General features: G+C 44.1%; 1 protein-coding gene across 4 annotated transcripts in view; it reads right to left on the reverse strand.

Annotated features, from left to right (window-relative positions):
* Nucleotides 1-12,925, reverse strand: part of USP37 (ubiquitin specific peptidase 37) — a 328,025-nt gene that overhangs the window by 260,950 nt on the left and 54,150 nt on the right. For all 4 annotated transcript variants that reach the window (XM_069227105.1, XM_069227104.1, XM_069227107.1 and 1 more), the window contains one exon: nt 2,877-3,008. In XM_069227105.1, the coding sequence (XP_069083206.1) occupies nt 2,877-3,008 (132 nt within the window). The remainder of the gene's footprint in view (nt 1-2,876; nt 3,009-12,925) is intronic.

Genomic DNA, 12,925 nt, shown 5'->3' on the forward strand with positions numbered 1-12,925 from the left:
AGACCTATGACTGTCTCGGACAAGAGCTCCAAGAAAACATGACCACACAGCGGAAGGAAATCTAAACATGGAGTTGAAGATCATGCGTATTGCAAACATGATGAGAAACCACAATACCTCCGAAACTTGAGCAAAAACCAACTTACAACCTTCCGGACCCAAGACTCTTCAGCACTACATGCCATCCAACATTTAATCAAGTAATAAAAACACCATAATGAGCTCACTCACTGCTTGCTTTACATCTACGCTTGATGTGCCATTGCAAGATGGCAGACATGTTTATACATTTCAACAAATTGATTTGTGTTCAAGGTCATCTTGGAGCATAAACACTAACAAGTAACCAATCATCCAAAGAAACGGAAGGTGCACTTCAGCCACACTCCATGCGACAGCAAAAGCAGAACAGAAGAGCAGAAGAGACCTGTTAGCCAATAAAAAGCAAGTAAATTCAAGCGAAATTTGAAAAAACCAACAGAAAGTTCAGGTAAGTAAGGGGGTGGGATATTGGTCCCCTTTAAAGATTCTTCTTTTTTTGTAAAAAGACTTTGCAACCACAGCACAAGTGAAATCTAAGGAGGTACATTTCAATTATTGAAAAATAAAAAAAATTAACTACCTTTAGACTGGATTTTAAATAAATGATAGAGATAAACAATTACAGACTCAAAAGTAAGAGTAACTGCCCAACCAGTAATGTCGTTTTGGACCTAGTCACTGGACAAAAATACTATCTTATGCCATTTTCTGATCAAGTATTATGCCACCCACCTTGTAGGCAGAAATATATACTTTGGGGTGTCTTTTCTAATATTTACAATCAGATTTTCCTAACGATCAGAAGGGTGATTGGCAGGTCTGGGCAGAAGGTATGAAGCTGCTGCGGTCAGGCTACACAGAGTAGGCCTGAAGCTCTATTTTTCACTGCCACTGTTGTTGACTGCAACACCTGTTCCACCCACAAGTAGCATTTCACTTTCAATGCTATGGGTGTATTTCTGCATAATATACTATGGCCTTACAAGTTACACGTGTCAATTGGGTTCTAAGCAGACCTTGACATGTTTTGGTGGTCTGAGAATATTCAATGGGCACTGGATAACCGTGTCCAAGTGTTAAAAGGTCAACAATACCAGCAGCTCAGTAATTAACAACTAGGGTGACCACCGGAAAAAGGGGGTCACACTACAAACATGTGAACATGTACACATGACATAATGGACTCGGCGATAAACAGTTTGGAATCAGTAAAACCTACACAGCTATCTCTACTGCTTGACAGCAGCTGGTCTTCTGTTTTGTCAAGGTAGTGCCCCAAGGACTTCCTTTACATCTAAAGTTTGAGAGGACATCAGAAGTTATACATTAAGAGTCACAGTTGTTAAGAGAGGATATGATTCACTAGAGATGTGACACAAAATACAGCTTCTATGCTGCATGAAAAGTTTATTCATCACAATGCTTATTCATAATTAAAGTCTTGGAAACTGTGCAAGATACAGTTACACAACTGTTTTTACAAGTGGGTCAGTTTAAGGCAATTAGAAACAAAATGAAGATACCAACAGCACAAGTGACAAGCTCTCGTTAGTGGGCAACATCTATTGCAAAAAGGACAAATCCAGATGTCTAGAACAAAAATAAATAATTACATTTTTGTAGTCTTCTAGTAGTGGTGCAAAGTAGGACAATGGCTCTCCCGCGTTCCTCCATGATCCTTGTTTCAGAAAAAGCGGATGTCCAACTAGCCAGGACTGACAATACCCAACTGGGGGATTCATGTGCTTCCTGTATAGTCTGCTACGGTAATTCCACTTGCACTTCAACTGAAGAAATCCATCTGAGATAATTGATGGTATAGGGCTTAAACTCAAGACTGAAGAAACTGTCATTAAGATTGCAGTTGAGAGGAGATTGTTAGGCAACAAAGCATACTTTTGCTTGGGTAAGTAAGTGGTCTTCAATGAAGATAACGTCATCAAGAAGGCCCCTGCAATACTAGCTGTTGATATTACATACAAGGGCTTCATCAATAGTAGAAAACACCTATCACACTGAGACTGCCATGAACAACAAACTTACTGATACAATGATAATTCTAAAAAGCCCTGTTGCTTTACTGGCAGATCTTTGCAACTCAATGAGGCAGTTAACAGGCTGATGGTAGACTTGGGTGCCACAAGGGGCACTGGCTTTATTCATATAGGAGATAGGGTGGGTTTTTCCAAAAGGTGAGTGTACAATTTTAAGAGACGGTCCAAACCAGATCGAAATGTTCAGCCTTTTAACTACAAAAAGGGAAGAATCTTTATACTCAAGATTCTTCTTCATAAGTATATCTCCCTGTCCATTAAAGGATTTTCACATCTAGTAAACCCTGTATTTAAGTAAATACATGAAATATTTTCTCCGGACCCAGTTGCCACGAGGTCACTTATGCAAGAGCAAAAGAAAGGCTTTAAATGCATACAGGGATTCCAGTTCCAAAAGAGAAGCATGAAAAGAGGAAGCAAAGTTTGTATCTCAATAACTAGTGAAATTACTTACCTGCTGTCGCCACCTTTAAAATGTTTGCAAATAGTGGAAAAAGCCAGAATTACAGTGAACAGAGTCAATTTATACGTAAAGTACTAGTACTTATTCGATATAGTGGTGTCTGAAATGTACTGCCTGCAACTCAAGTGACCAAAACAATGACGCAGACTGGTTACAACCCTAGCATATAAAATGTTATTTTAAAACTGAAGTGTTAACCCTTTAACCACAGATTAACAGCATAACAGGGAAAACTAATGCAAATAAAAAAAACATTGACATTAATTTTAATGAAATGTAAATTATGTAGAACTGAGTCTGCACAAAAGTGAAGATACCTGATCAGGGTATTGACGGGGATTTTCTTCCAGGGAATTCTCTGCTTGAGCAGGTCATTGACAAATGACTGCAGCGAAAAGAGGGACTGTAAAATTGCATTCATGTAGCATGTATTTCCAAGGTTTGAAAAGCTAAATAGAAGGAAGAAAAACAATTAGACCTTTTTCCATTAGAAAGGTTACATTTGCTCAAATTAGCCACTTTCATGACCAGATGTGTAACAGGCAAAAGTCACAAAAGCTGGAAACAGTCACTCTGGAGGAGCTATAGTAGTCATCAGAAAACCTGTCATTCTACACCTAAAAGAAATTCAAGGTCAGTGAGATTAATTTTTTTAAATACTTCAGTGTGACACCTTAAGTGCGATGAGTAAGGCCAGGCATTGTTTCTCTGTGCAACTGGAAACAATCTACATCAGAGTGAAGTTCCCTAATTAGGGCAAAACCAGTTTTGGGGTGCCTGTGCTCCAGTGCAAGGAGGCCTTTCAGTTCGGGCTGGACTGTTCCTACTGGAACAGGGCAGAGATTCATTTGTATATGGCTGGGTCCATTCTCAGGTGGAATGGTGTGCTAAATAATGAAGGACTGGATGCAGCTCCAAGTAATTACCACTGTCTGGGAACATTCTAGCATTCCACCCATTTTTTTGTATACTTCAGGTAAAACCAATGAGCATGTGCAATTGGATCTTGAATAGTATAGAATTTGTAACTAAAGTGGATGAACGGTCTAAATCTTCAGGGGTGTTGGGGGTGGAGGTAGAGGGGGGGGGGGGGGGGGTTGTGTATTGAGGCTGGGGGAAATCAAAAACCAGTAAAGTCCATTTCACGTCTGTCATGGATGAATGAAATAAGCCCTTGTAAGAAATGGTTTGTTGGATTTTGTGAACAGATCATAAAGGAACAATCCATCTCTAAAGACTGCTTACATGTTCCCAGTCCAGTATTAAGGTCAAAATGCATAAATCTATGCCATCATTTTTGCTGCCTTTTGCCTCTACCTCATATTGGTATAAGACATAATTAGGGTCAATAGGGACTCTGCTCAAGAGCAAGAGGTTGGGAACAAGGTGAAATAATGATAGAGGCTTTGTTAGATTATATGGTAACCAAGTTCCTAAAAAAAAAAAAAGTCAACTTAAAAAAAAAAAATATATATATAATATTATATATATTGAGGGATGGCCATTACGAGGAAGGAATGGTTTCTTACCTGTAACTCCAGTTCTCTCGTAGGGGTATTTCCATGATAGTCATAAGCACTGAATAGTTCCGCGCGCCTGCGGGGACCCCGGAGCACTGTTGTGTAGTATATTCTTAAGTGCAATCATCAGCTCCTTGACAAAAAAGGTCTGTGAAAAACACTTAAGAATAACAATGTGCAGCCTATGTGAACAGCTACACAGGCCAAATTGTTAGAAGAAAAAACAGTTGTAGTGTAAATTCACGTTTAAACCTCTATTTATTCTATAAGTACATAAATAAATACATTCTCATATTTTATTTACACCTTTCATGAGAATAAAACAATGTAGGGCAGTGTAGCCCATAGGCTGCCATTATACAGAATGAAAATAGAGCTGTGCCTTTAAGAAAGTAAAGTCTTCCTGTTTCCCATCATGCACAGCAAAAGGCAGTTGCCTCAGTTCTTTTTTGGAGGCTATTAACCTGACATGAAGAAAAACAAAACATTTGTTGGAGTACCAACCTCCATAACATTCCTGTTCTATGTCAACTCCACCGGGGAGGAGGGAGGGTTGCTTATGACTATCATGGAAATACCCCTACGAGAGAACTGGAGTTACAGGTAAGAAACCATTCCTTCTCTCGTAGGGGATTTCCATGTTTCGCATAAGCACTGAATAGAGTAGCAAGCCCATCCCCATAACCGCGGTGGAGTAGATATAAGAATACTGAGAAAAAACATGAATCATGCAAACAAATTCTTGAGCAAAGCCTGTCCAACCTGAGCATCTGCCCTAGCGTCTGTATCAAGGCAGTAATGCTTAGTAAAGGTATGGACCGACCTCCAAGTGGCAGCCTTGCATATTTCTGCCAAAGGGACATTTCTCATCAAGGCTACAGTAGCTGCTTTCCCTCTGGTAGAGTGGGCTTTTGGCCTACCACCAAGGGATTTGTTTGCTAACTGATAACAACATTATACATGAAACAATCCACCTGGATAACGATTGTTTAGATGTGCCCAAACCTGTTCTGATTGGGCCATAGTTAATAAAAAGCTGTTGTGATTTTCGAAAGCTTTTTGTCCTGTCCAAGTAAAATTTCAAGACTCTTTACATCCAGAGAGTGCAGAGTTCTCTCAGCAGGAGTAGCTGGATTCTGAAAGAAAGTCGGTAATGAAATTGTTTGGTTCACATGGAAGTCGGAGACTACCTTAGGTAAAAATTTTGGATGAGTTCTCATTACCACTTTCGCAGAATGAAAAACTGTGTAGGGTTCCTGAGCGCAAAGGGCCTGGATTTCGCTGACCCTACGCGCTGAAGTGATTGCCACCAGAAAAGCAGCTTTCCATGTGAGATGCTGCAGCGATGCCTTATGTATCGGCTCGAATGGCGGCAGCATCAGACGTGATAAGACAACGTTCAGTTCCCATGAAGGAGAAGGCTTTCTAATGGGAGGATAAACCTTCTTTAAACCTTCTAGGAAATCCTTTATAATCGGAATCCGAAAAAAGGAAGTTTGTGAAGGACTCTTTCTGTATGCCGTTATTGCCGCCAAGTGAACTTTTATTGACGACAGCTGTAAGCCCGATTTTGCCAAACTTAACAAGTATGGCAGGATAGATTGTTCTCCACAGGAAACCGGGTCAATGTTGTTGTGTAAACACCAAATGCAGAATCTCTTCCACTTGCTTGCATAGGCTGATCGTGTGGAAGGGCGCTTTGCTTCCTTCAGAATTTCCATACAGTCCTGAGGTAGGTTCAAGTGTCCATATTGCACTAGCTCAGGAGCCATGCTGCCAAACTCAACGATGAGGGGTTGGGATGAGATATCTGCCCTCTGAACTTCGTGAGAAGGTCCGGACGATATGGTAGCCTGATGTGTGGTTTGAGCGACCGGTGAAGAAGGTCTGGGAACCACCACTGGCGTGGCCCCTCCGGAGCAATTAGGATCATCTTGGTCTGAGCAGTGGACAGCTTCTGGAGGACCGCCGGAATCAGGGGAAGCGGTGGAAAGGCGTAAAGAAATGCTCCTGACCAACTTATCCACAGGGCATTCCCCAGTGTCCCTGGATGGTAATATCTGGAGGCGAAGTTTTGGCATTTTTTGTTTTCTGTGGTTGCAAATAGGTCTGTAGAGGGGGTACCCCAGAGTGCGAAAATGGAATGAACGACGTCGTCGTGTAGTACCCATTCGTGGTTCTCGTCCATTACCCGACTGAGGGCATCCGCTTGAACATTCTGGATGCCGGGCAGGTGAGTTGCCACTAGCGACAGGTTCCTGGCTAGAAGCCAATGCCAGATTGTCTGAGCCTCTCTGGATAGAATTCTGGACCTGGTGCCTCCTTGTTTGTTCACGTAGTACATAGTGGCCACGTTGTCTGTCTGGAGAAGGAGAGTTTCCGTTCTCAGAGAGGGAAGGAAGGCTTTGAGCGCAAGATGGACTGCGCGAAGTTCCAGCAGGTTGATGTGATAGAGACTCTCTCTCTGTGACCACTCGCCTTGGACTCGAAGATGTTCCATGTGCGCTCCCCATCCGAGCAGTGACGCATCTGTTACGATGGTTTGAGATGGAGGCCGTTGTTGGAACGGAATCCCCACCAAGAGATTGCTGGGTAAACACCACCACTTGAGGGATTGTAGGGTGTGAGGAGAAAGAAGGACTTTGTTCTCCCAATTGTCCCTCAGTTGACACCACTGATCCTCCAGATTTTCCTGCAATGGTCTCATATGGAGGCGAGCATTGGGAACCAGATGGATACAAGACGCCATCGAGCCCAGTAGAGAAGCTATTATTCTTGCAGTGGCTTGAGGTCTTTCCTGCAGTTGTTTGCACTTTTGGAGAATCGATAACCGTCGTTCCTCCGAAGGAAACACCTTTCCTAGCCTGGTATCTACAATGGCCCCTAAGTAATGCAACCTCTGAACAGGTGTTGCTGTAGATTTCAGGAGATGGACTTGAAGACCAAGTTTTTGCAGCAGTTGTAGAGTCCATTCGAAATGTTGCTGTGCCTCGAGACAACTGGAGGCCTTTATGAGCCAATCGTCTAGATAGGGGTAGACGAATATTCGCTGTTTCCTCAAGTGGGTGGCTACCACCGCCATGCATTTAGAAAAAGTTCTTGGCGCTGATTTTAGGCCGAAAGGTAGAACTGCAAATTGGTAATGGCGTTTTCCGACGGTGAACCTTAGGAATTTTCGATGTTTCTTGGTTACTGGGATATGGAAGTAAGCGTCGCAAAGATCTATCGCACATAGCCTGACGTAGATGTGGGTAAATTTGGTGTAAGGCTAACATCCTGAATTTTTCTTTGCGAATCCATTTGTTTGCTGTCCTCAGATCTAAGATGGGACGAAACTCTTGTTTGTCTTTTTTCGGTACAAGGAAATATCTCGAATAAATCCCCTTCCCTTGTTGGTTGATGGGAACGGGTTCTATGGCTCTTTTTTGCAATAGGATATTGACCTCTAACTGTAGAGCTTCGAGATGGTGGTTGGCTGTTTTGGGTGGAACAGATGGTGGAGAACTGGTGAATCTGAGAGCGTAACCATGTCTCACAATATTCAATACCCAGGCGTCTGTTGTGATGCGTAGCCACTCGTCCAGATGATTTGAGATACTTCCCCCTACCGGAGTGGATAACGGAGGAGGGGGAAGCAAAGATTCAGGGCTTAGACGTGGGAGCCTGTCGAGTTGCCTGAGTTTGAGGTGTTGAACGACCCCTTGTCGACCTTCTCTGAGTAGAGAAACCCCTTTGATGCTGCTGTTGTTGCTGCTGCTGCTGGGGGCGCGAAGACATCCAGTGTGGCGACTGATACCGGTGGGTGAAAAGTCGTCGTTGATATGGCCGGAAAACCTCTCTTTGTTCTTTCGGTTTTTCCATGCCTACCGCTTTCAGGGTATCTAGTTCAGCCTTCATTCTAGCCATCTCGTCATCGGCATGAGAACCGAACAAGGTGGATCCCGAGAAAGGCAGGTTTTGTATTCTCTGCTGCGCTTCAGGTTTGAGTGATGTAAGTCTCAACCATGCATGCCTTCTGAGAGCTATCCCGTGTGCATAATTGTGTGCGGATAGCACCGAAGAGTCAGCTGCAGCACTTATAATTTGGTTAGAAACCATGGCTCCCTCACCCACGACCTCCAGGAAATCTTCCCTTTTATCCTTAGGAAGATGTTCCGCAAACTGCATTAAAGAGTCCCAGAGGGCACGGTCGTACCGCCCTAATAACGCAGTAGCGCTGGCTGCCTTCATCTTGACGGCTGCAGTCGAACATACTTTTCGTCCTGCAGCATCTATCTTTCTGCTCTCTTTATCTGGAGGCGAAGAAGAAGATGGTGAGGTTGAATGCAGTTTCTTTGCCGCTACTATGACCACCGAATCAGGTACTGGGTCCGACCTCAAGAATAGAGGATCTTGTTCTGGTGGACGATATTTTTTAATAAGTCTGGAAGGAGCAGACTTTGTTGCGGCCGGTGCAAGGAAAATATCCATTGCTGGTTCAAGGAGACCTGGAACCAGTGGAAGCAAAGGTCTGGAAGATGTCCTGTGATGCAAGGTCTCGAAGATCACCGACGTCGATGGGGCAGGTACCGCCAGCGGGATGTTCAGCTTGGTCGCCCCCCCGTACTAAGACCTCCTGGAACGTATTCACATCTATGGGGGACACTCTTGGGGACGGTGAGTCCGATAGGGTTGGAGAGTAGTCCCGTGTAGACGAAGAAGAACGCCTGTGATGTGAATGCTGAGATCTCTGTGATTCATGACGGTGCCGAGAGGAAGAAGAACGTCTAGAGGAATGTCCCGAACGTCTTACGGACCGCGTTGGAGTCCTCAAAACAGACTCTGAAGGCGGAGCCGGAAGAGGCGCCGTAGGTGTTACCGGCGTCTGTGGCAATGGTGATTGTCGAGGAGAGAGTTGTGGAGACGCTGGAAGGAGGATGAGTGAAGCCGAGGATTCTGAGGTTGTATAAACCCTTCTAGGTCTTTTTGCTTGCCTCGACGTCGACACACTCCTCGACGTCGAAGTACGGTGACGGCGAGTGTCCTTCGCCGTCGATTCTTCGCCGTTGAGAATCTCTCGACGACGACCCTCGACGTCGTCGTGATGACGGTGAACGCCTACGACGGCGAGCACCCCTCGACGTTGATCGCACTCGCCGTGTCGACGGCGAACCGGATTCAGATCTCCTCGACGTGGAACATCCTCGCCGTGTCGACGGCGACCCAGATCTCGACGGCGAAAGTCCACGCTGTCTCGACGGCGAAATCGTAGTCGACGGCGAGCGATGTCTCTTTCTCGCCGGCGAACCACTCCTCGACGGCGAGCATGTTGGCGGCGTTCCTTGCCTCGACGTCGACGCCCTCGACGTCGGAGACCTGTGCCGTTTTTGAGCCGGTCTGGTCGGAGTTATAGAGGAACCAGTGTGAGCCCTGGTAGAAGACTGACCTTCTCCTCGCTCTGTGGTAGAATGACCACTTTTCCTCCTGTCCTCTTTCGCCTGGAGTCTGATCTTCTCCCTGTCACGAAGGGTCCTTCTGGAGAAGGTTTTGCAGATGTCACACGACTCCGGTTTGTGGCTGGATGGAAGGCAAATTATGCAGACCCGATGTGGATCTGTTTTGGCCTTTTTTCTGCCACAAGAAGGGCATTTGTCAAACAGTGAAGGCATTTCTGAAGTAGAAAAACCTCAAAATTCTGTCAGAATCTAACAGAAAAAAGAAGAAAATGATCACTCAATGTTAAAAACGTCGAGTGAAAATAAAATTAAAAAGATTTTAAATGAATTTCTGTCACAAAAGGATTGTGAGGTAGAGCTCAATGCTTCAGGGTCCTGTCAGAAAGGAGCCGGAAAAAAGAACTGAGGCAACTGCCTTTTGCTGTGCATGATGGGAAACAGGAAGACTTTACTTTCTTAAAGGCACAGCTCTATTTTCATTCTGTATAATGGCAGCCTATGGGCTACACTGCCCTACATTGTTTTATTCTCATGAAAGGTGTAAATAAAATATGAGAATGTATTTATTTATGTACTTATAGAATAAATAGAGGTTTAAACGTGAATTTACACTACAACTGTTTTTTCTTCTAACAATTTGGCCTGTGTAGCTGTTCACATAGGCTGCACATTGTTATTCTTAAGTGTTTTTCACAGACACTTTTTGTCAAGGAGCTGATGATTGCACTTAAGAATATACTACACAACAGTGCTCCGGGGTCCCCGCAGGCGCGCGGAACTATTCAGTGCTTATGACTATACATGGAAATCCCCTACGAGAGAAACTAGCTTTCAAAGAATGGTGCTAAAAATAAATGCATGGAAGGTCCCCTCAAATTCACAAACAGGATATTGAGTTATCATGGAGGAGAGGATCATTGTTTAGAAGTCCTTGTAGCTATCCAATACATCCTTATATATCCTTATATGTAGACAATGAAAACGAATGCCTGTGAGGCACTATCTATAGGCCAGGATAGTAGCCATGAGTACCTCAACAGTGGATCATTGCAAGCCCAAGTGGTGAAAGTATAGCATAACAGATTAATTTGACATGTTTTGGACTGATGGCCTTTCCAGTAACCGAATACAAAACCTCTTCTACTGGAAAAGGTACTACAGTGCTGCAGGATAGACTTATTCTCCATGAAAATCGCAGCAGATTTAGGTGGCTATACTCCTGGAATTCAAAAGTGGGCTTAAGAGGTGTAGTCTGACAGAGCATGGAGTGAAAATTTAGAGTCTGGGTTGTCTCAATCTACTTATTCTTAACATTAAATGAGATCAGATAATACAGTGTGTTTGTTAAATTAAGAGAATGGCAGTGATTGTCAGTAGCAATGTGTGCTTGCATATCTAAAGGGTCCTAGAAGTCAAATGATCTAAAACTGTTCCTTGGGTCAAAAGCCCTTGGGTTAATGTAGGGTGGCAACTTGTAGCTTTTAAAGGGAATATTTAGGAATGTCTAATAGAGAATTCCTGAGCAAGACATGACAATTATTTCACAAACCATGGTCACTTTAAAATTACAGAAGCAGTAGGAGATTTTTCTGAATGACTCAGGTGTTACATTCTGATGATTACCATTTTGTGAAGTTGAAGTAGAAATGATAGACTGAACGTTTGCAGCAGGTGCCTGCAGGGGAGTGGCTCCTTCACTCCCAGGAAGATACTGGTTGGTGCAGTGTTAGAAGCCCTCCAAGGCTTTTGGAAGATGCAAACCTGCAGTACGAACCAGGTTTGGTGCCAAATGTTCTTGCGCTGGTCAGCTCTTTAGTCAGTCGGACCTAGGTCAGGGGGCAAACCTAAATACTCAATTTAGGGTCATTTAGAGTAGTAGCCAATGGGCTGCTTAACCCTGGGGTGACTACACCCATTAGATGATCACTCCATGTGGAGAGCGGGCGAAATAGTCTCAGAATTCCTAATGCCACCAGTAACAAAATGGTGGGACCATTCCTTGGTGGAGCACATCAGGCAGCCCACCTTGTGGGTGAGACTAGTCTGGCAGTGCAACACGCATACTTGCATAGGTAATTTCCCACCTATCCTAGTGCCAAATGGGCCTCATGTCAGGGGTGTAGGAAGCTGGCTCTTTATATATTGAACCAACGTTGGCAGGAAAGCATCCACTTACTAAATATTGGATTTATAATCCAATTTTACTATCAGATTGGATAATTGAGCCCGTGAATCATTTGTCTATCTATTCCCAAACAGGTGGTGTCATAAGGCAACACTATGTTTTTCTATGAGAGAGCTAGCCTTCCCACAGTAAAAGAAACTACTTTGGAGATTTTTCACTGCCAGGACCTCTGAAAATTAAAACACATGTCCAACTTTTTTTAAACACCAGGCACCCAGCCCCAAAAAGGACCAGAGGCCTATCGAAGAGGGATGGTACTCGCCAGTTTCAAAAGGAAGGTTTAGGACTGGCACAAGGTATACTTTGCCAGGTTGAATTTGCAGTTTGAAAGATGTACAGCTAAGCTGCAGTGGCAGGCATGGAGTCATGTTTTCACTTGTCACTTCAGTAGTGGCACAATAAGTTCTGCAGGCCACTGGTGACATTTACCTTACAGGCCCTGGGTACACACATTACCATATGCAAGGGACTTATAGGTAATGTAAACGTGCCAGTCAGTCAGATAGCCATATACACCTATACTTTAAGGGGGTCAGCAAATACACTGGGTTCTGGACATCAGCACCCCCTGTGCTCGGTCAGTACACAAGCACTAGGTCTAACAAAGTGGGGAGGGGGGGGGCAAAAATTGAGGGTGAACCTGGAAATGGGCAATTCCTCAGTCACCCCTGTTTTAAGGTCGAGCATAGCAGCACGCAAGCCCTGCTTTTCAGACGTGTTGGTAAGCATCTAGGCTTTTAACCACACCCATCACTATCACTCATTCACAGGCTTGCCTTTCAAAAATCCTTTGTTATTGGTAAATGCTTCAAGTTTGTCCATCCTTGGGGTGGCTTTGTTACCGCCTTGGCCATCAACCAAAATGAAAATGTCACTTACCCAGTGTACATCTGTTCGTGGCATCAGTCGCAGTAGATTCGCATGTTCTGCAATAGCTCGCCATCTGGTGTTGGGCCGGAGTGTTACAAGTTGTTTTTCTTCGAAGAAGTCTTTCGAGTCACGGGACCGAGTGACTCCTCCTTTTGTCTCCATTGCGCATGGGCGTCGACTCCATCTTCGATTGTTTTTCCCCGCAGAGGGTGAGGTAGGAGTTGAATTGTAGTAATAGTGCCCATGCAATGGAGTGACTAAGTATGCACTTATTTAAGGTTGAGATGATACATATATAAATAATTGAAGGTAACTTTCAAACTGCTACAGGCTCCCGGGGAGGCGGGTGGGCACAT

The sequence above is a fragment of the Pleurodeles waltl genome, chromosome 3_2, assembly GCF_031143425.1.
Source record: "Pleurodeles waltl isolate 20211129_DDA chromosome 3_2, aPleWal1.hap1.20221129, whole genome shotgun sequence".
Lineage (NCBI taxonomy): Eukaryota > Metazoa > Chordata > Amphibia > Caudata > Salamandridae > Pleurodeles > Pleurodeles waltl.